Source organism: Malania oleifera, chromosome 4 (genome assembly GCF_029873635.1).
Source record: "Malania oleifera isolate guangnan ecotype guangnan chromosome 4, ASM2987363v1, whole genome shotgun sequence".
Classification (NCBI taxonomy): domain Eukaryota; kingdom Viridiplantae; phylum Streptophyta; class Magnoliopsida; order Santalales; family Ximeniaceae; genus Malania; species Malania oleifera.
The window spans coordinates 106,711,423-106,732,268 of record NC_080420.1 but is presented as its reverse complement, the minus strand read 5'-3'; the positions used below and the strand labels follow the sequence as shown (position 1 = coordinate 106,732,268).

Below are 20,846 nucleotides of genomic sequence, written 5' to 3'. Positions count from 1 at the left end.
GGAAAAGCCTGTGACAGATTATGAAGTCATGATGTTACTTAACAAATGAGAGACAAAGCATTATCTAGGTATATAAATGTATGTAAATAAGAATACACACACACACACACACACAACTAGGGGAGGGTATAAAATTTCGTATTGACATTCATAAATGGTATTTGATCATAATGTGTTTTGAGGCCAACTTTATATCAAACGTCATCAATGACATGTTAGATCTCCACCACTTTTTTGCTGAAATTAAAACGGCCAATGGTCATGAATCAATGAGAAAAACCTAGCTCGATCTTGGTATATCAGATGGAATAAACTGTAGTTGAAATAGAATGAAAATTTATATGATGAATACGTAAAATTATAAAGATTAATTTATTTCATTTCATTCTTTTATTCAGTGATCACAAAACAAGAGGCTAAAGACTTCACACGCTTAGACATACTATGTACAATTTCCATCGTCAATCACATGGAAAGGCTCCGCAACATATTTTAACCAAACAAATCCTCCGCACTGGCAGAGGAATCCCCCTCATCACCTGAAGAGCCATCTGAATCAGAATTAGCATTAAAAGTCAATAAGAGCTCCAGCAGTTCTCGACCTCCAGGCAAGTTTCCCCCAATGCGCTCCCGGCTTGTCCTCCGCCTTTGCAGTGAAAACAATTGCCACATCATTTCCTCAGGCGAAATGTGGGTAATCAATCGCCTTGCCTTGCACTTCAACTGGACACAGAATTGCAAAATAATCATCATCATTTACACAATCATCATTCATCCGCATCAACATCATCATCATCATCATCATCATCATCATCACCATCATCATAATTGTAGAAGTCATCATCGCCACCATCATCAACAAATTCATAGTCAACATCATCATAGTCATCATCAAAAACAATTTCATCATCAACGCCATCGTCATCATCATCATCGTCAGTATCATTGTCGTCGTCGTCGTCATCATTGTGGCCGTCATCATCGTCATTAGTGTCATTGCCATCATCATCATCATCATCAAAAATATCACCATCATCGTCATAATCATCATTGTCATCACCAATGAGAAAGCAATGTATCAGAACCTTTTCCAAACAAGTAACAGCAGAGAAATTAGAGCTTCCTCTGCTGCCAATCTAGTTTAAAGCATGGGTATCTTAATCTTAAATAATCAATACAACATCAAAATATAGGCATCCTGTGGCTGTGATAATGGCACCCAATTGTAGATGCTGGGAAAAGAAGGAGCCCCTCAGTTAGGGCTGCTGGGATGATGCCCAGGGCGAGAAACAGAGAAACCATACCAGACAATTTTTAGACTTTGGACCAAAAAAACAAAAGGCTTCCTTGAGACTATCATCTAAAATTGCTGTTTAACAGCAGTGGAAGTAAAGCAATTGATCAAGAAAAATAGAGGCTTCTTAAAATAGAGGATGGGCAAATGGGGAATGTCACAAAGTTGAGGGCGTCAAATGATTAAAACAAAAATTGGAAGGCCAAAGTCCCCTCTAATTCTTACTTGATACCTTATTCTTGCAAATCTTTTTGTGGTTTTTTCACTAGATATGATTCTTCTTTTCCACTCTAAAAACCCATTTGGAAGGCCAACTTCTCCCCTAAAATCAAGGATTTTATTTGGTTGGTTGCGCTCAATAGAATTAATACCAATAACTTGTATCAGGAGACCTTTGAAGGCTCGCTCCCTAGATGTTTGTGTACTTTGTTTTAACTGTTCAGAATCTGCTTAGCATTTTTCATATATTGTGATTATATTTGGCTTGTTAGGTGAATGTTGGGTAAGGAGACAGTGGACAACTTTTTGGAAGTTTCTTTTGTTGGTTTTGGCAGGAAAAAGGAAAAGCCAGCGCTCTGGCAATGTGCTTTCTTCACAATATTTTGGGGGGTGGATGGAGCGCAATGCACGCATTTTTTCAGGGAAGAAGTTGTCATATTTGCTGGTTTAGGAAAAGACGTATTATTTGGCTTCTCCGTGGTGGGTGGGTCAAGGGAATTTTAAGAGGGTGAACTTTTCAGATAGTGCAACTGGATGTATTTGCTTGATTGTTAGATTGCGCTGGTTTTATTTGTTCTCTTCAGTTCCCAATTTTTTCTCTGTTTTTGGTTGGATTTTTCCAGCCTTCGCTAAGGAGATGCCTTGTTGTCCTGGTTTTAAATTCTTAATTCATGAATAATATTCTTTTTTTCTATAAAATAAATGATTAAAACAAGAAAATAACTTGCACAAAAAATAATTGGAAACTACAACAATTAATTATCGGAGCATAATATATGAGGGATGCCAGCCACATAACAATCACCACAATCAATGCCCCAAACTCAACTGGTTTTAAACCCCAGTGAAAGTCTATCAACACAAACTAATCATCAGAAACTAACAAACAGATGTTTACATCCCATCCGACAAAGTTGAATGGCAGAGATTCAAAACAAAGACATTCATTAGTTGGTCTAATTCCTGTGTGTTCCATTGTCATGCATAAGTCACCGAGAAAGCATACATAATGACATCCTTAGTTCTTACTTTCAATCAAAATATAAGTTTGTAGTCAAAAGTTCAACAATAAATAGCCTGCAAGTCTGACACAAAGATTTTCTGAATACTTAAAACAAAATCAAGGATGTCAAAGCATACCTCCTGTTCCCGTTCAATGTTTGCGGGCAGCGTAGCTCTCTCCATGGATTTTGGTGTCCAAATTTTAATGTCACTATCAATTCCACTGCTTGCGAGCACAGTGGTATGAGGATGAGATTCAATACAATTCACAATTTGTGTATCTGCTTCCATAACCCGAATGAGCTCTCCACCCTTCTTCTTCCAAATGAATATCCGACCACAGTCTGATCCGCTCACAACATATTCACATCTAGGACCAATGAAATTCACACCTTTCACTGTATCACAATTTCTGTGCCCCTTGTAAACTTGGGGACCAGCTTTTTCATTTGCATGCATATCTGACAGAGATGCTGTTGATAGATGCTCAGACCCCATTTCACCTGCATTGTTCATTGACACTGAAGAGTTTGAAAATAAAGCGGAACCCGTTCCCATATCTCTTGAGAAAAGGTAGATGAACTCATCATAGTAGGAGATGAGAAGCTCGCTCTGGTCTGAGAAGGCCAATCCTGTTATTCCAATTGGATTGCAATCACGAACACGACCAATCAAATGTCGAGGGCAAAAGTAATCTATAGGCTGATCAAAATCTGTTGATGCATCCCATTTATATTTCCGAATATCATAAAGCCGAGCATACACATCTGATCCTGCAACTGCAAAGAAATTTGGATTCCTTGGATCTATCACAATTGCATTTAGACCAGTGATTGAGTGAGATCTCCCACCATCATCAATTGCATGACATGTGAAAAGTTCTGTAACAGCACTGGTCCTGAGGTCAAACTATAAGAAGACTGACTGCATTACAACAGTGTAAAACCAAACAAAATGTCTAAAATTAAAAATTAAAGATCATATTTATGAACCAGAGATGGTCCACAAGCATGATACAAGCGAGGTTACATTTATGCCAGTTCCATAAAAGAAAATCTCTAGGCTGAGAACCAATTGACCAACTGATTTTGAAGATTTGCACAGATGGAGAAAACAAGAAAAATAAGAATAGTAACAAAATACTTCTGGGAAAAAAAAATTCTCAGCGAGGTTCAAAATGAAAGCAATCAAATGGTCAACTATACCCTCACTTATTCATGACAGCATTTTTTTGCATGAAGTATTTAGGAATTCATTAAAGGATACCTAGACTGTCTAATAAAAAAATATATAATTTACAATTCAAAATGTCAAGGGGAATCATGACTTACATGCTGAACTAATCCATCTTCACCGCATGTATAGAATACATGTGGGCTTCCAGGCTCAATAGCCAACTTGTGAGCTCTTCCTCGATGTTTAGCCAGCAAAGAAGAATCCAGTCGGCCACAATCTGAAATCTGTGCATGTCTCACCTAAAATTGTACATTGGCAACTAATTAAGAAACACCTTAACATCAAAATATACAACAGACACAAATCTATATCAGCATTATGTAAGCAGGTCAAAACAAGATGTTAAATCCTTTTAGAAAAAGAGATACATGAACCAATAGCCTGTGTAACAGGCATACCAGATAGTTATAAATATCATCAATTGGTCATACCAATCTTCAAGTCCATCAGCTCATATGGACCAAGGCATTTCCTCTATTTAGTGTACAATGTTCTTTACAGTATAAATAGAATCTCAGCTTGTGTAATATATGGTCAATACCACTATTTTGATGAAAGGAAAAAGACAAAAAGTAGAACAGACCAACAAGATTTACCAAGAAAATCTGTAATTTGGTAAATTCCAATTTCCTTAACAAGTGTGGATTCTTCAAGTCAATTTGTCGCTCCTTGTTTAATCAAAAAAATTACCTGACCATCTGCGGCACATGTTACGATGCTTCGTTCATCAGTGTATGGCATAATCTTTGCTTGAAATACATTGTCATGATGACCTGAATGGAATGAGAGCTTTACTTGCCCAGTTTGCCAATCCCAAAGTATAACACGCCTATCATCAGAGCCTGATACAAGAATGTCGCCATCTGCACTGAAACTTACTGTGTTTACACAGCCTCTGTGCTTCTCCAGCTTCCTAGAAACATCAAGTCGAAGCACAAGATCCTGAAGCAAAGGAAGAAGACGGTAACTATTTAAACTTTGTACATGATGAAAAAATATATTCTCAATTAATAATTGAAACTCAAAAAATATAAACATTAGATTTGGAGTATATTAATAACTGATGGGCCTAAACCAAGGTCCATACCAAATCCCTACCTTTTAAAAGCAGCTATGGCAGACATAATAGTAGTTTGATATTTAAGTCTCATGATGTATGTGTTTGCTAATGACATAACAGTCAATGAGACTAATAGAAGAAACTCAAAAATATGAAACATTAGTGATGAGGACTAAAATAGTATATAAAAAACGTAATAGTAATAACACAAAGCATTAGAACAAAGAGGACTAGAAGATGAAAAAACAATTGACTTGGGGATCAAGGGATACTTAAAATGATGGCTTCCATTACTGATGGAAGGATTGGAGAAGACATTCCATATAAAGCTTAAAGGCAGATAAATAAGAGTACAATGCAGTATAAATATTATGTGATTGCAGAATATCCCTCAAATTGAAGATAAAATTCTATCAACAAACCAAATTGTTTGCAATTAGGAAAAGATTCAAATAAAAAAATAAAAAGCCACAGAAATGAAAGTTTCAAGATGGAAGAGTGGGCATACAAAACAATATATTCAGAATTGTAATGAAAACCAGCACATGCATCCACAGTGAATATTGGAGTAAGGGAAGGTTATAACAAGGACGGGAGGACACTAGGATAAATGTGACAAAAGATCAAACGAAATCTGATTTACAGAAGAAAGAACCTAAATTAAGTTAAATTGCTCAAAAGTTCCATGTCATCCTCTCTCAGGATAGCAGACTAATGTCCACCAAGAAAATTCGTCTCGCGATTGAACCGAAAATCAACTGAGTAAATTCTAAGGGTTTCTGCTGAAATCTCATCAGAGCAGAAGGCAAAGAAAGAGCCAGAAATGAAATGGAGAAATCTGTTCGCCGATGATTCAAACTCTGTAAATGATATGAGATACTTTCCGCCAGTTTTAAAGATGGAGACCAACTGCTGGTTTATCCACCTGCAGAAATCTTTCAGAATGGAGAAGATAACTGGAAAGATACAGTTATAGGCCAATTTTTTGGTAAGCTACCACCTTACACTTATGTTCATAAAGTAATTAAGAAATTAGAAGAAGGCAGGTACCTTTGACATTTACTCCCTCGCTCATAGATCCTTTATCTTCAAACTTTGAAGTGTTGAAACAAGTAATTGAATTCTAGGGCAAGAACCATGGTTTTTTGGAAATTCACCAATGTTTCTAACAAGTTGGGATTCTTATAGTGAAAGACAGCCTCTGAGAAAAGAGAAAATACCAATCAGGATTAAATTCCTTAACATTCCATCCATCTAATGAACACCTGAAAGATTGAGCTGTATTGCAAGCTCTGTGGGTGTCCCATTGACAATGGATACCTTCACAAGGCAGATGAAGAATCTCTCCACTGAGCGAATCTGTGTTGAAATCACACAGAAACAAATATAAATGATAATTTGCCTGATATGATTGAAATCTTATCAACGGAACAGATTTTATTCCAATTGAATTGAAATATGTTTGGAAAACACTAAAAGGCAACCTATGTGAGGAATTTGGCCAGGCTGGGAAAATTGAAAAAGCAGAAGAAAATGGATTGTAAAGGAACAGAAGAAGGGAGCTGTGATGATGGAAAATCCATTCTGCAGGATAATAAATTTGAGAATCTACATAAAACTGGGAGCAGCTCTGATGAGATTCTACAAGAATCCCAAAAGAAGGTTGAATAAGCTGTAAAGGACAAGGAGGAAGAGTTGCATAATGTAGATGAATAACTCAAAAGAAATTTGAACAAGTAGAGCTACCAGAGAAAATAAATCCTGTATCAGAAGTAGTGTCATCTGAAGCTCAAAAAGTGGATAAAGGAAAAAATCTTGTCAAGTTTCATCTTCACCTACAGCTAGTCACTCTGCAATACATGCAGACCTTTGGTAAAGGTACAGGTAGTGCTCAATCTTCAACTGCAGAGAGTTCAACTTCAAAAAATCCTGAAAACAAAAGGAAAGGGCACAAAAGCTGTAAAAAAGCTCTAATTCAGAGGGGGAAAAAGGCAAGAAGAAAGGACGGCCTTCCTAAAAACCAAGCAAAGCTTGAAGCAAAAGTTCTGTAAAGAACTCTGAATAATATAGCAAAATATTGGATGTTGGAACATAAGGGAATTGATTATTTCCTGTAAGCAGAAAGAAGTACCAAAACTAATTACAGAGAAAACTCTGAGCATGTTGGGGATTTGTGAAACAAAGGTGAAAGCTGTAAACTTCAACCTGATTTCTCAAAAAATAACCACCCGTTTGATTGCAAAATGAAACTGAAGCGAGAAAGGAATCAGGGAGGAATGGAATCAAGGTAGGACTGGGATTGCTTCTGGAATGCAATTACCAAGTTTGGTTAGTAACACAGGAATGTCAGTAGGAATCCAGTTTCAATTTCTTTCCAACATTTGGTATCCTTCAATGGCTTCTATAATGGAATCAATTTCTTTCCAACATTTGGTATCCTTCAATGGCTTCTATAATGGAATGAAAAATAAGTCATTTTTTAATTAAAAATCCCTAATAAGTAATTATTTATTTTATATTATTATTTTGTTTTATAATAGTGATTTTTATTATTTTTTAATATTTTTATTATTATTGTTATAATTATTTTTTATTTTTATACTAATTATTATCCTTAAAATAATTATTATTTTTTCCTTCTTTTATTAGTGTTTTCTTTGTTATTATTATCTTATAGTAATAATTATTATTGCAATTGAAATTGTTATTAGTTATTATTATTTTTTATTATTTTTCTAATATTTTTATTATTATTGTTATTATTATTTTTTATTTTTATACTAATTATTATCCTTAAAATAATTATTATTTTTTCCTTTTTTTATTAGTGTTTTTTTTGTTATTATTATCTTATAGTAATAATTATTATTGCAATTGAAATTGTTATTAGTTATTATTATTTTTTATTATTTTTCTAATAATTATTGTCCTTAAAATAGTAACAATTATTATTGCACTTTTTATTATTATTTACCTCATTGTTATTACTAATTTATAGTAATAAATATTATTATTAGTTTTTCTTATTGTTATTTTAACTATTATTAATTTTTATTGTTTTTATAATAATAGGAACAATTAGTATTATTAATGTTGTTTTTGTTTGATTATTATTTTTTTATTATTTTATAATAGTGATTCTTATTAGAGTAATTATTATTTTTTATTGTTGTTATTACTATTTTATTATATTATAATAAGTATTATCCTTAAAATAATTACATTTTTTCCTTTTTTATTATTATTGTTCTTCTTGATATTATTTTACAATAACAAATATTATTTTTGTCATATATGTTATTAGTTATTGTTTTTATGATTTTCATAACAATTACAAGGCTTGGTTTTGTTGTTGTTGTTGTTCTTGTTGTTTTTATAATAATAATTAGTATTATTATTTACTGTTGTTTTTGTTTGTTTGTTATTTTTTTATTATTTTCATAATAGTCATTATTATTAGTGTAATTATTGTGGTTTATTGTAGTTATTACTATTTTTGTTATTTTGATAATAATTATTATCCTCAAAATAATTCTTATTATTTTTTACTTTTTTTATTATTATTGCTCTTGTTATATTATTAATAATTATTATTTTTTAGTATTTTTATAATAATCATTATCCTTGAAATAATTATTATTATTTTGATTTTTTATTATTAATATTGTTCTTGTTGTTATTATTATTTTATAATAATAAATATTATTTATTGTTATTGCAATTATCATTAGTTGTTATTAATTTTATTATAATAGTAATAGTAATTAGCATTATTACCATTTGTTGTCGTTTTTAGAATTTTTTAATTATTAGGTGGATCTGATTCCATGGAATGATGATCAATTCCAGCCTATCTAGACTGGAATCGTGAATTCCCCATTTGCAAGAATTTTATTCTGGTCGGAATATGGTTCCACCAAACGTAGGAATGCAATTCCATTCTTGAGCTTTGATTCCATTCCAGGCCTAATTCCGCAAACCAAACAGGGGGTTAAGGTAAAACCCAGTTTTCATCCATAACCATGAAGCCAAAGACAATAGAGGCAGAATTTGGGTATGCTATGACCCAATGCACTTCAATGTTGAAGAGATTATAAAAAAGTCTGACATATCCCTCAGAGTAGCTCATTAAAAACATCATCTCTCTTGGGTTTCCTTCATATATGCAGAGCTATTGATACTGTAGAGAGAAGGTATCTTTGGAAGCATCTTTTATCCCTGGCTATAAAGGTAAATAATTGCCCGCCCTTCAATTCTGTCAAAGACTACTCAGAAAGCTGCAACCCCATAATTTCTTCTTGCCAAACTGGAATGGAGGATTTAAAGAATTTTTTAATGAGTACCTGCATGGATGACTTCCCTTATAGTGGCCTTATTTTCACATGGTCTAACAAAAGATTTATTGGGCTCATATCTAGAAAATTGGATAAGAGTCAATTACAACTCAGAGCTAAAACATGATATAACCACATACAAAGGTTGAGTTTGTTGCTCCAGGTATTTCTGGCCACTGCCTAGCAACTGCTAATATTGTCCCTGAAGAAGCAGGAAAAACAATTCCATTTACGTTTCTTTATTGCTGGACAATGCATCCTATTTTCTTGAAGTGGTGAAAGAGAGCTGGATCTATCCCAAAACTCAGGGGACTCCAATGTATATATTTTATTAGAAACTGAAAAGGCTAAAAAATGCTCCTAGAATTTTTCACAAAGAGCAATTCTCCGATATATCAAATAGAGTTAAAACTGCTAAAGATGATATGGAGAAAACTAAGCTACACATTCTCAACAACCCTAATCAGGTTAATGTCAGTGAAATCTCTAAGAAGCAGGAAAAGATATATCAATTTCATCAATGCTGAAGAGAGCTTCCTTAAACAGGAATCAAAGATCATGTCGCTCCAATTTGGAGACAAGAATAATTTCTTTTCAAACTCACTAAGAACAGGAAAACTGGATCTCACATCAGATATCTTGCGAATAATGAGGGTCAAAGGATTGAGAGCAAGGATGAAATTAAGGAGTTCATTCGCTATTTCCAGGCATTATTGCAGATTGAAAATAAGGATGTAACGAATTGTAATATAAACTTCTAGGCAGAGTTCATCAACTTTGAATGGGCAGATACAGAGAATGTGCTGCTTAGTAGCCCTATCTCTAAAGAGGAAATAAGGAAAGCAATCTTTTCCTTTCTAACAATAAGGGTCCAAAACCAGATGGCTACGATGCAGAGTTTCACAAGGTTTGTTCTTCTATAATTGAAGCAGATCTATCTCAAGCTATTTTGTCATTCTTCAAGGATTCAAAGTTGCTAAAGCAAGTTAACTCTATACTATCTTTGATTCCTAAAGTTAAGAATCCAGAAACCCCAGCTGACTTCAGATCAGTTTCATGTTATAATGTACTTTACAAGTGCATTTCAAAGATCTTAGCAAACAGGCCTCAAGGCTGTCTATCCCAATTTGTAAATCCAAGTCGAGCAGCTTTTATAAAAGGAAGAGCAATTCAGGATAATATCATGATGGCTCATGAATTTCTCCACAACTATCATCTCAATAACGGTGTTCCTAAAATGGCAGTGAAAGTTGATCTTAGAAAGGCCTTTTGACTCCATTGATTGGAATTTTCTTAATAAAGATTTTACATAGCATTGGCACTCCTTTGAACTTCAGTAGCTGGATCCACACTTCTACTTTCTCAATTGCCGTTAATGGCTCTCTTCAAGATTACTTTCTAGGAAAGAAAGGTCTTAGACAGTGTGATCCTTATCACCCTGTCTTTTGTGAAGCTTATGGAGATTTTCTAGAATCTACCACCAGCTGAAAGATGTAAATTCAAATTTCATAGCAAATGTAATTTTTTGATAATTACAAATTTAAGCATTGCAGATGATCTTGTTGCTCAAGGAAACTCAAGTTCTGCTTTCCCTATTAAATTTACTTTGGGTATCTTGTATGCTCTATCTGGTTTGAAATGCTATTCTGCAAAACCTGTGTTGTTTTGCTCCAATATATCATCATCTGAGGAACAAAAAATTTCTCAGATCCTGAATATTCCTACTGGTACTTCGCCAGTTAAGTATCTTGGATTACCTCTCTACACAGAGAGTAAAGAAGATGGCAATGTCCTAATTGACAAGATTACTGCCAAGATCTAAAACTGGACTCACAAGCATATCTTGTTTTGGAAGGCTTCAATTAAAAAAAGCAGTCCTTCTAAGCATTCAAGCTTACTGGTGCTCTTCTTTCATTCTCCCAAAATCAGTGATCTCAAAAACTGAGAAAAGGCTCAAACCCTTCTTACGAAAGGGCAATGAATGGAATATTTCTGGTTGCAAAGTAGGTTGGAATAAGGTTTATAAACCTCGTAATGAAGGAAGCTTGGGCATCAACCTTATATCAGATTGGAACTTGGCATCAGCAATCAAGTTAGTTTGGAAAATCTGCTCCTCCTCTGACTCTTTTCGGATGAGATGGTTTTCAATTTATAAACTTAAAGATAAAAGTTTATGGGCAATTAAACCCCCTCCAAATGCTTCTTGGACTTGAATAAAATTTTTGAAAGCAAGGGAGGCGGCATATAGTTGAATAAAGAAAAAAATTGGAAATGGGAAAAAAGTTCTCATCTCTTTTATGATAACTGGCATCCCCAAAGCCCTTGATTTGCAGTTTTGGTGCTGGTATTTGTGCTGAATTTGGGTCCTTCCCAAATGCTAAGGTCTCTGATGTTATAAAGATCAAAGATGGAATTGCCCAAGAATCAGAAATCTAAGAGTAGCAAAGATCATAAATCAAACTGAAGACCTTCCAGATTCTAATGTAGAAGATAGTATATTCTGGACTGTAAGCTCTTCAGGAAACTAAAATTTCTTCTCATCTTGGAACGAGTGGTCTGCAATCTGGTTTAAAACCAAAATACCAAGCCAAGGCTTTATCTGTTGGCTGGCCATAAAAGATAGGCTCTCAACTTTGAGTATAGAATAACTAGATGCAGGAAAGCTACAAGTGGAGTCTGAATTCTATGCGATAATGGGGATGAAAGCAGAAATCACCCATTTTTCAAATGTTTCATATTCAAACGAAGTTTATAATGGAGTTTTCAATTTCTTCCATCCTGATAAAATCTATGCCAGCTGGGAAGGAGAATTACAATAGCTCAAGAACCTGAAGGAAAGAAGGAAAGATGATAAAGCAAAGGTAATATGTTCTGCTCTTGTCTACCACATCTGGAGGGCTAGAAATGGCTATATCTTCAAGAATGAAATGGTTTCTACAAAGGCCACTATCCATAAAAAAATTTTTGAAATTCAAGCAAGAGTTATGGAACTTATATATGGTTCAGTTTTGTTTTGAGGTATAATCTTTGTACTCTCCAGTTCGGCTAATATACTCACTCTTTCTTTCTCCAAAAACAAAAAAACAAAAACAAAAACCATGTCATCAACCCAAAATAGTTGGCATGAAGGCTCTACTAACAATGAGGTTGTTGAGTCAGAACCCGCAATGAAGTATTATGTCTGTCCATCAGATTTGTCAGAGCCTGTCATATTAGTGTTAGGCTGCAACACACATTCATCTCTAAATATAGAATAACTGAGAAGGAATAACAGCTCATAGAAATAACCAAAACATGAGTAACTAGTAATTCAACAGTACATGAATTTAAAGGATACAAGTATGAAGAAAAATGAATACTCATTTAAAAAAGACCTGCAAGACCATCAAAACCACATTTATGCAACATCTTAAACCTTTTTTCCTCCACTACTGAGGTCTTTAACTTCCAGCAAGTAAAACAGCTTCGAGCTTAAATCTTTCCATTTTGACAAAACCCCCAACCGACCACAAGACAAACATAACCCATTACTTTACACTCAAAATACAGAACAAAAGCAAACTCTATGGGAACTTCAACAATGAAGTCCAATTAACCATGTCGCCTGATGGACCATAGAAATACATGCATACACTTTACCTACACATCAATTATAAAAGACAAGGAGCTCCCCTGATTTTCCAAAAGTTTCACAAAAAATCCACCTAGAAATTTAGTTTTGGTCATCACTCAATATCCCTTCTTTCCTTGCCTAAACAGACTATGCAGTAAGGAATTAAGAATGACTTAGCCATGTCAAAAAGTGGCCCGCATTTCAAGTGCCCAAACCATCTAAGTCGTCTCTTCTAATCTTATCTTCTCCCGGTGCTATACCTAATTTATTGCAAATATGCTCATTCATTAATTTATTCTTTAATGTTATACCACTCATCCACCTTAGCATTCTTATTTCGGCAACTTTTACTTTTGGATGCATCGTTCCTTAGTTTCCAAACATTCTAAAGCACGGCTGGTCTTATAGCTGTCCTATAAAACTTCCCTTTTAATTTTAAGGGTATCCTATGATCACACAGCATTGCGTAAAGCACTCCTCCAATTTACCCAACTCGATTTAACTCTATGTATTACATCCTCTCTTCAATTTCTCCTTTTGCTTGCATAAGAAATCCAAGGCACAAGCTCTCACAATGGTCTTCTTTTTCATGCATTCGCCCTTTCATCTCTCTTCTCTCACTAGAGTATGTTTCATGTCAATAGTTGGGTGTGATGGCGGGGGGTTTCTGTATCCATCCAAATCGAAGGGAAATCCTTCAAGTTGAGTTTGGATAAGGTAGGGAAGGTTGGAGCTTTGTTTGTTCTTGAGAAGAAGAGGAAATGCAATCGGTGGGTTCGACTCTCTTCTGGAGCAGCTTTATGGTTTTCTAAGGGGTTCTCGGATCTTGTTGGTAGTTTCGGCATGGGATTTCGAAGATTCAAGGTGGGTTATGTTGATTATTGGATGGGGATTCATGCAACTTGAGTAGGGAAATTCTTGGAATTAGGACAAGGACAAAGGGGAAAGAAGTATTCAATCTTTGTTTCTGAAGGGCTGAAAGGGGAAGGGTGGTCTTGGTTTGGGGATGCCTAGCTACTTTAGAGAGTTTTTGTCAACCAAGCTCGAATGGAGCAAATAGTAAAAAGATCAACGAAAATCACTCTTTGAGCCAAGTTGCTTCTGGAAGCGTAGGCAAAGGTGGAGGTTGATTGGCTTCTAAGAATATAAAATAGATGGTTTGTGCTCATTGTGGGGGAAGGTCGCAAGAGGAGTTCATTCAGTTAGCTTCTCAAGAACCATTGACGGCGTTGAAGGCTACGTTGCCGGCTGGGCAGTTGAAAATAAAGGTGGCTAGGACTTCTCGTGTGGATGACGGAAAGACAAAGAATGATGCAACTAGGGTTTTTTGCATGGAAAACGGGTTGACAACGATAGAGTGGGCTGGGCCTAGCTTGCTATCAATTAAAATTGATTTGGGTCGATTGTTTGAAAATAATAAAAGCCTATTGAACTCTCTATTGGGCATATTGGTTACGGATGAGCAAAAGAAGTCTCTTGATTTAAAACTAGGCTCGGGTAGTGGGGAAGCTTCATCAGAAGGGCAGAAAGGCCACTTAACCAAGAAGGCCCAAGAACTTCTATAGTTCCCTGAACATAAGGGAGTCTCTTCATCTACAACTATGAAGAATATGGGGGGTCATCATCCAGCGAAGCAGCAACAAATCGAATAGCTCTCATCTCCGAATGTTGTACAAGATGATCTAGTATTTATTTTTTTTTTCTTCTAATAACATCTTTGATGGCCATGATGAGGGATGTTTTGATAAAGGTAAAGTGCAGGAAACAGAAGAAGGAAGGCTTGATAGATATGTTGCTTCTCCTTGGCTGGAGGGGAACGACACTATAGGAGTTGTAGGATTGTAAGGGGGGAAACTTGTTTTAAGAATTTTAAATCTTGTGATTTTGAGAAACACGATTTCATTTTTGGTTCAATGAGAAATCAAGCTAGAAAGTGAGTCTATTTCCAAAGGGATATTAAGTATACAAGACAAGCCAATCAATGTTTCGGTCTTTTGGATGAGGACAGCATTAGGGGTAGTGATTTTGAATGTGAAAAAGATCAATTATTGGACCATATTCGGAAACAATGTGGATATTCCTTCAGTTCTTCCATTGATCGTCTCGGAGATTTAACTTATGTGCCGCATGTTCCATTGAAAGGTTTTAGAAGGTACTAATATGTTTGAAGAGGAGGTCCCCAAAGATGTTAAAAAGGCAAGGATGGAATTTTGCCTACTCCCTTTCAAAACGAAATTCGTGAGAAGGGCGTTGAAACTCAGAGGTTGTTGAATGACTTGGGCATCATGTTTTCTGATTGTTGACCCTATTGGTCACATCCCGTTTTCATCATGACAAATACCTTGGTATTTAATATTTGTCAAGTTTGTGTGCAGGTTTATAGTATCAGATCATATGCTGGCACATGAGAAGACTTGAAGACTAAAGACCCTGAAGACTCATTGTAATTTATATTTTGTGTAATTTGGGTCTGTAATAGTAATATAGGAACGGTTTGTAATAATTAATGCATGTAGGAACTAAAGCTCAAGACCGTAGTCTGACCTTAGGGATCACCCTTCAGTCGACCTTCGGTCGACTGACGCCAAGTTTTTTTTTAGCGTACTTAAAAAGGCCTTAGAAAGACCATAGGTCCCAGCACTTGCACGTAAGAAAGTCCTCAATATCACATATATTATCTGGGGAATTAATTGAAGCAAAAATTGGGCTAAATTGCAAAAATTGAGAGAAGTCGAGCGACCGAACCCTAGGTGAACAAATCACCTCGAGCGCCCGAACTATTGAAAAGTCAACAGTTGACCAAGCTCTTGAGCAACCGAACCTGTTTTAAACATATCTTCCACGGGCGCCTGAACCCTCTAAAAAGGACCCCTCACCAACTCGGGTTGCCAAGGAAACAGTTCAAAACAGGCCCGGGCGACCAAACCTCTAAGTTTGAGCTACCGACCCACTAACCAAGCACCCGAAACTCCGAACAAATGTTTCTGACTTTTGTTCAGTCTACCAAACCTAGACTCAAGCGACCGCACCATTTAAAATGCTTTTCAAAGCTCAGTCTATTCGGGCAACCGAACCTCGGTTCAGCCACCCAATCTCTCAGGTAAAATTAAGTTTTACTGAAAATTAAAAGGGGTAAATGGGGTTAATTTTTTTAAACCTGTTTTAAACTTTTTTAATTATTCCCATTGAGTCCCAATGGTCAAAAATCCTTTATTGCCTATAAATACCTGTTCATTTGCAATAATTAGTAAGGATTAGCAAATTGATTAGGCCCAAAATTCTCTCAAAATCAAATATCCCTTTTTAGCCTACACTACTCCCAAACACTTCAGAACTTCATTTTCCTTGATCTTTCAAGTGTTGTGAGTATATTTAGAGTGCTTGTGCTTAATCCTCATTAGCTCATACTCTAATTTTGTACTTATTGTTTTTATTATTTAGAGTAAAGCTTTAAGTTCTCCCATCAATTTTATTTGATAAATCTTGTGTGGGAAGACTTAGTGACTTGTGGTTCTTGCATTGTCATTGCAAGTTACCTTAGCTTATATTTTTTGTGTGCAAAAATCACTTTCAAAGCTTGCATTCAAACATCCATTGTGCGTAGTACATTGAGAACATCTTATTAAGGTTGTTTGAATCATCTAGCTAGCATATTTGAAACCTTGATCTGATACTGTGATATTCAAATATTGTGTTTCAAATCTTGCTTTGATATACACTCTTGTGCTTGATTAGATAAAGTCATTATTCTGAGTATTGATTGCACGCATGGAGCCCCGAGCTTATAGTTCTTACATCATTGAGCTGCATTGATTATACTGTGCTTAGTGGTACATAATCTGCTTAGTGTAAGAAGCATATTTCCGTGTACGCAAAAATTATATTACACATTTGTTGTATTCTAGGCATGGGCTTGAAGAGGGAGACTAGCCCTGTGGAATAGTCCCGGATGGCTTAGACCCGATTAGGAAAGTTAGGTGCGCCATCGTGTGTTGGTTGAAGTAAGCCCCGTTAATTGACCTGGTTGTAACCGGTGCAGCTCCACCCATTAAGTGAGCTTTAGTGGAATCCTCGGGCTTATGAGCTAGAGGCGGGGACGTAGGCACAATTGGCCGAACCCTGATAACATACTGTGCGTGTTCTTTATATTTCCGCAAATTTATTTTCCGCACTTTTATTTTCAGCACATGTATGTTGTATGCTTGATTCATTATATGGAGTACATATGTTGATTGGGTTTATAATTAAATAGAAAGACCCTAGGTTTGTGTAATGCTGTTGCTAGATTAGTTAAACCTAGGGACAAATTTTTTAAATACCCAATTCACCCCCACTCTTGGAAATACACCAAGGTAATGAAGTTAGGCTTGATGGTGTCAAATCCAGGGTGAAAAAGGTCAGAGGGGATTTCTCGGCTGACTTTAGTAGCTTTTATTTTCTATTTTTGTTATGTTTTATTTTGGTTTTATTTTGTTTTTTATTTTAAATATTTAGTATCCTCACGTTGATTGTAAATTCTCTACCTTAATACATTTTCTTTTACTATCAAAAAACAGATCGAAGTTATTGAGATCTACTAGTGCTATTAATTTCTTGACCATCAAGTTTAACCGTATCTCCAATATTCCTTCTTACATGGATGAAATACGTTCATATATTTTGTATTATTTCTACTTACCCTAAAACCAATTATAGATGCCAATCAAATTGCTAGGCTGTGTCTTTTGTATCAATTTTGGCCCCAACATTGGTCCATGACTGTAAATATGACAAGTGAAAAGGCGTACCCCATGTGGGAAGAATCACAAAATGAGTAACAGGCTACTTCTTGTGCAAAGTATGAAACTAACAGATAAGTAACCATTTAGAAGTTCTCACTACGAACGCTCCTCATAAAAATGTGAAGTCATATTGCTTTCTTCTGAAACCAAACTACTGCCATGAATCTCACACTACAGCTCTTATTCATAGTTTTAAAGGAGCGGCCAGTCATTAAAATAAGAGTAGGCGAGTACCCAAAATGACATGCCCAGTCTGTATTACTCTCTCAGCCCAGCAGACACAGGTGATGCAGGGGCACCATCAAGGATCTGCAGCCATGGGGAGAAAATAGAAGAAATTGAAGAGAAGAAGGGGAGGATAGGAGAGAGGAGATACAAGGGGCAAAACTTAACGTTTCACTTCAAATTCAAATTCAACAAACCACCTACAACATGGCTTTTCACACACTATTTATAAGAAAGCCTCTAACACATGAAATTACAGACACGGCCCAAAAATTACATGAAACTACAAACATACCCTTAAAATACACAAATATTACAAATAAGTCCCCCAACATACATAATCCTAATACAAGAAAACTAAACAAACATAATTAAACAACTAATTATGCACATTTGGGTTTAGGACCCAATAAACCATTAACACTATTCTTCGACATAGGCATTCAAATTGGGTTGAAATGATCCATCCAATTACCCGCTTCTCGTCCTACATCACAGGGTCAAACCAGCCACAACATGACTAACAAACCCCATGCCCATGGTCACGAAGACTCGGCCTTCATTTTTGGGGTAAGGGGGGGACTTGAAATTGGTGTCACCAAAACAAGAAAAGTGGATGCTGGATGTTTTGCAAGGAAGCTTTACCATTTAATTACTGAATCTTTTGACAAAGAAAATAAAGCACATATGGTATTTCTAGATATATTTCCTATACAGGTGCAGTACTGCAGTCCCATCCAAGCTGAGGACCAGTCCAGGTTTTAAAAAATTGTTCTCATCCTTATCAGTCACAAACTGTTCCACTCAATGAACTGAGGACATGAAGATTTCTCCTCACATTTGCAATTGATAAAAAGCCTAGATTCTTCTATGAGGGGAACATGAACAAAACAGCTGTAATCACCTACTTCACTGAGGAAATAAAGAACAAAGGCTAAAATTCATCTTAAAGAGTTAGAGCCACACATATAAATAAATAAATACATAACAATACAGGTATAATGGCTCGCACAAGAAACTAGATAATGACTCATACAAAGGCACACAAACAAGAGAACATGAATACATCTGGAAGTGCAATAAATGGAACAACAGCATATAGCAATAATTGCCCAAGTGATTACAAAAGAATCAAAGTTAAACATGAAATTGTAACACATGCAAAAATAAAATAAAAAATTGAAATGAGGGAAACAAAAAGCACATTAAACAATGGATCAAGCACTAAGGGAATCAAAGAAAATACCTCAGCTGCCCCAAGGCGGTGTGCAAAGTTTCTGGTGGAGAGCTCACCGACCTCCCGCTTCCACACATCAACTACCGCCATGTCAAGGTTTGTCCCGGCCCTCTTTCTCATCCTATTTTGCAAAGTTTGTCAGTTTATATATTTTTTACCAAAAACTAGAAGCTTAAGATATGTTCATTATTCACTCACATAATACAACACAAAGACACTGACACAGGCAGAAACCATAAATCCACTCCCAGCACCCGAAGAAGGATGAAAATAAAAAATGTAAAATAAAAAATAACATAACAACCCTTCCACATGTATTGCAAAAGATATCAATTAGTGTTGCAGATAATGAATAAAAAATACTAATCTCAGTGAATCAATCCACAGCTATTGCAAACAAGTAAAGCATGAATAATGATCTTTCTGTTCAATAACAACTATATGACAGTATTTATGTATACTGCAAATATAATTTAAAAAAAAAAGAGGATCAGTTCTAATTGTAGTGAGCACAAAAGGCACATGAAAGTGTGAAACAACTGAAAAGGGAACAATGGCTACATTACATGGACTTGAGCATAGTTGTTAGAAAACGTAGAATCTTACAATTCATACAAATTCCACAACAAATCAATGCAAATCTTACTAGAGAATCAAAAAACAACTGAAACGATTCACTCAATTCTGAATCAATCAGGTCCAGTCAGACCCTGTTTGATTAAGGTTGACTAAGTGGCAATTTCTAAAAGATAATAATTTTTCTTCTTTTTTTTTTCAAAAAATATGATCTCTATCAAAAAAATTATTGTTATCATTAATAGTATTATTACAATTATTAATAAAATTATTGGGGAAATGTGTGGATTGAAATGGAAGAACAGAGATTGAATTTGGACCATGGTTTTAAATCGCGGTAGCGGGTAGCGTAACGCAATGGTAACAGGTGTAACGGGAAGCAGGAGTAGCGGATGTTACATAACGGGAAGCGGGTGTAACGGCCGTGAATTTTTTTGAAGCACGCACAACCTTGTGCATATTAGCGTACTTACATGTTTTAAGCTTTTGGCCATTCTTAGAAAGGGTTTTAGTGTATCTTGGACCCTTTAGTTCGAGTAACTAAGTTATTTGGTAAGGGCAACAAGTTTACATTTGTTTTAAACCATCATTAATAGAAAATTACGTGTGTGCGCGCCCATTCGTAGACTTGATTCTGGGACCATAGGAGGTTCCAATTTGAATTGTAGAAATATGGTCTATGCAGAATGAAGATACTGTGTACTGCGGCTGCTTCAGCTGAGTCCATTTTCCAAAGGTTGTGATTACCCATAAGGGTAATCAGCTTCTTTCTCCATGTAAAAGAGAGAGAAAAAGTGAGAAGAAAAAGTAAAAAATAAAATATTTTTTTGGTGTAACAGTCCTTTAGCGGTTACGTAACGGCCGTAGCGGCCTTTACGTAACGGTCGCGGTCCGTAGCGGCCGCTACGGCCGTGATTTTTCTTCCCACCGATTTTGCGGTGTGTAACGGTATCGGTAACCCAAAAAACCTTTACGTAACGGTCGCAGCCTTTATTTAAAACCATGATTTTGGACTCTATCACCAAATGATGCAAGGGCAGCATCAATCATCTGCAGCCATGGAAGAGATAAGAAGAAATTGAAGAGAGGAAAAGGAAGAGGGGAGAGGGGAGATACAAGGGGGAATCATGCGTTCAACTCAACTCAAATTCATCAACTGCCTACAACATGGCTTTCACACACTATCTATAAGAAAGCCTCTTCACATGAAATTACACATATGCCCCCAAAAACTACATTAAATTACAAGCATACACCTATACTACACAA

At 35.7% G+C, this 20,846-nt stretch overlaps 1 protein-coding gene across 2 annotated transcripts in view; it reads right to left on the bottom strand.

The window, feature by feature from the left end:
• Positions 1–358: 358 nt before the first annotated feature.
• The window catches only part of LOC131153193 (uncharacterized), a 32,864-nt gene continuing 12,376 nt past the window's right edge, over positions 359–20,846 (bottom strand). The window contains exons 2-6 of one of the 2 annotated variants that reach the window (XM_058105337.1): positions 19,011–19,122; positions 4,442–4,693; positions 3,847–3,990; positions 2,654–3,424; positions 359–723 (exon numbers count right to left, since the gene is read on the bottom strand). In XM_058105337.1, coding sequence (XP_057961320.1) covers positions 493–723; positions 2,654–3,424; positions 3,847–3,990; positions 4,442–4,693; positions 19,011–19,121 — 1,509 coding nt within the window. In that variant the 5' untranslated portion in view covers position 19,122 and the 3' untranslated portion in view covers positions 359–492. Of the gene's footprint in view, positions 1,086–2,653; positions 3,425–3,846; positions 3,991–4,441; positions 4,694–19,010; positions 19,123–20,846 lie in introns of both variants that reach the window. The other variant, XM_058105338.1, reaches the window with a different exon arrangement.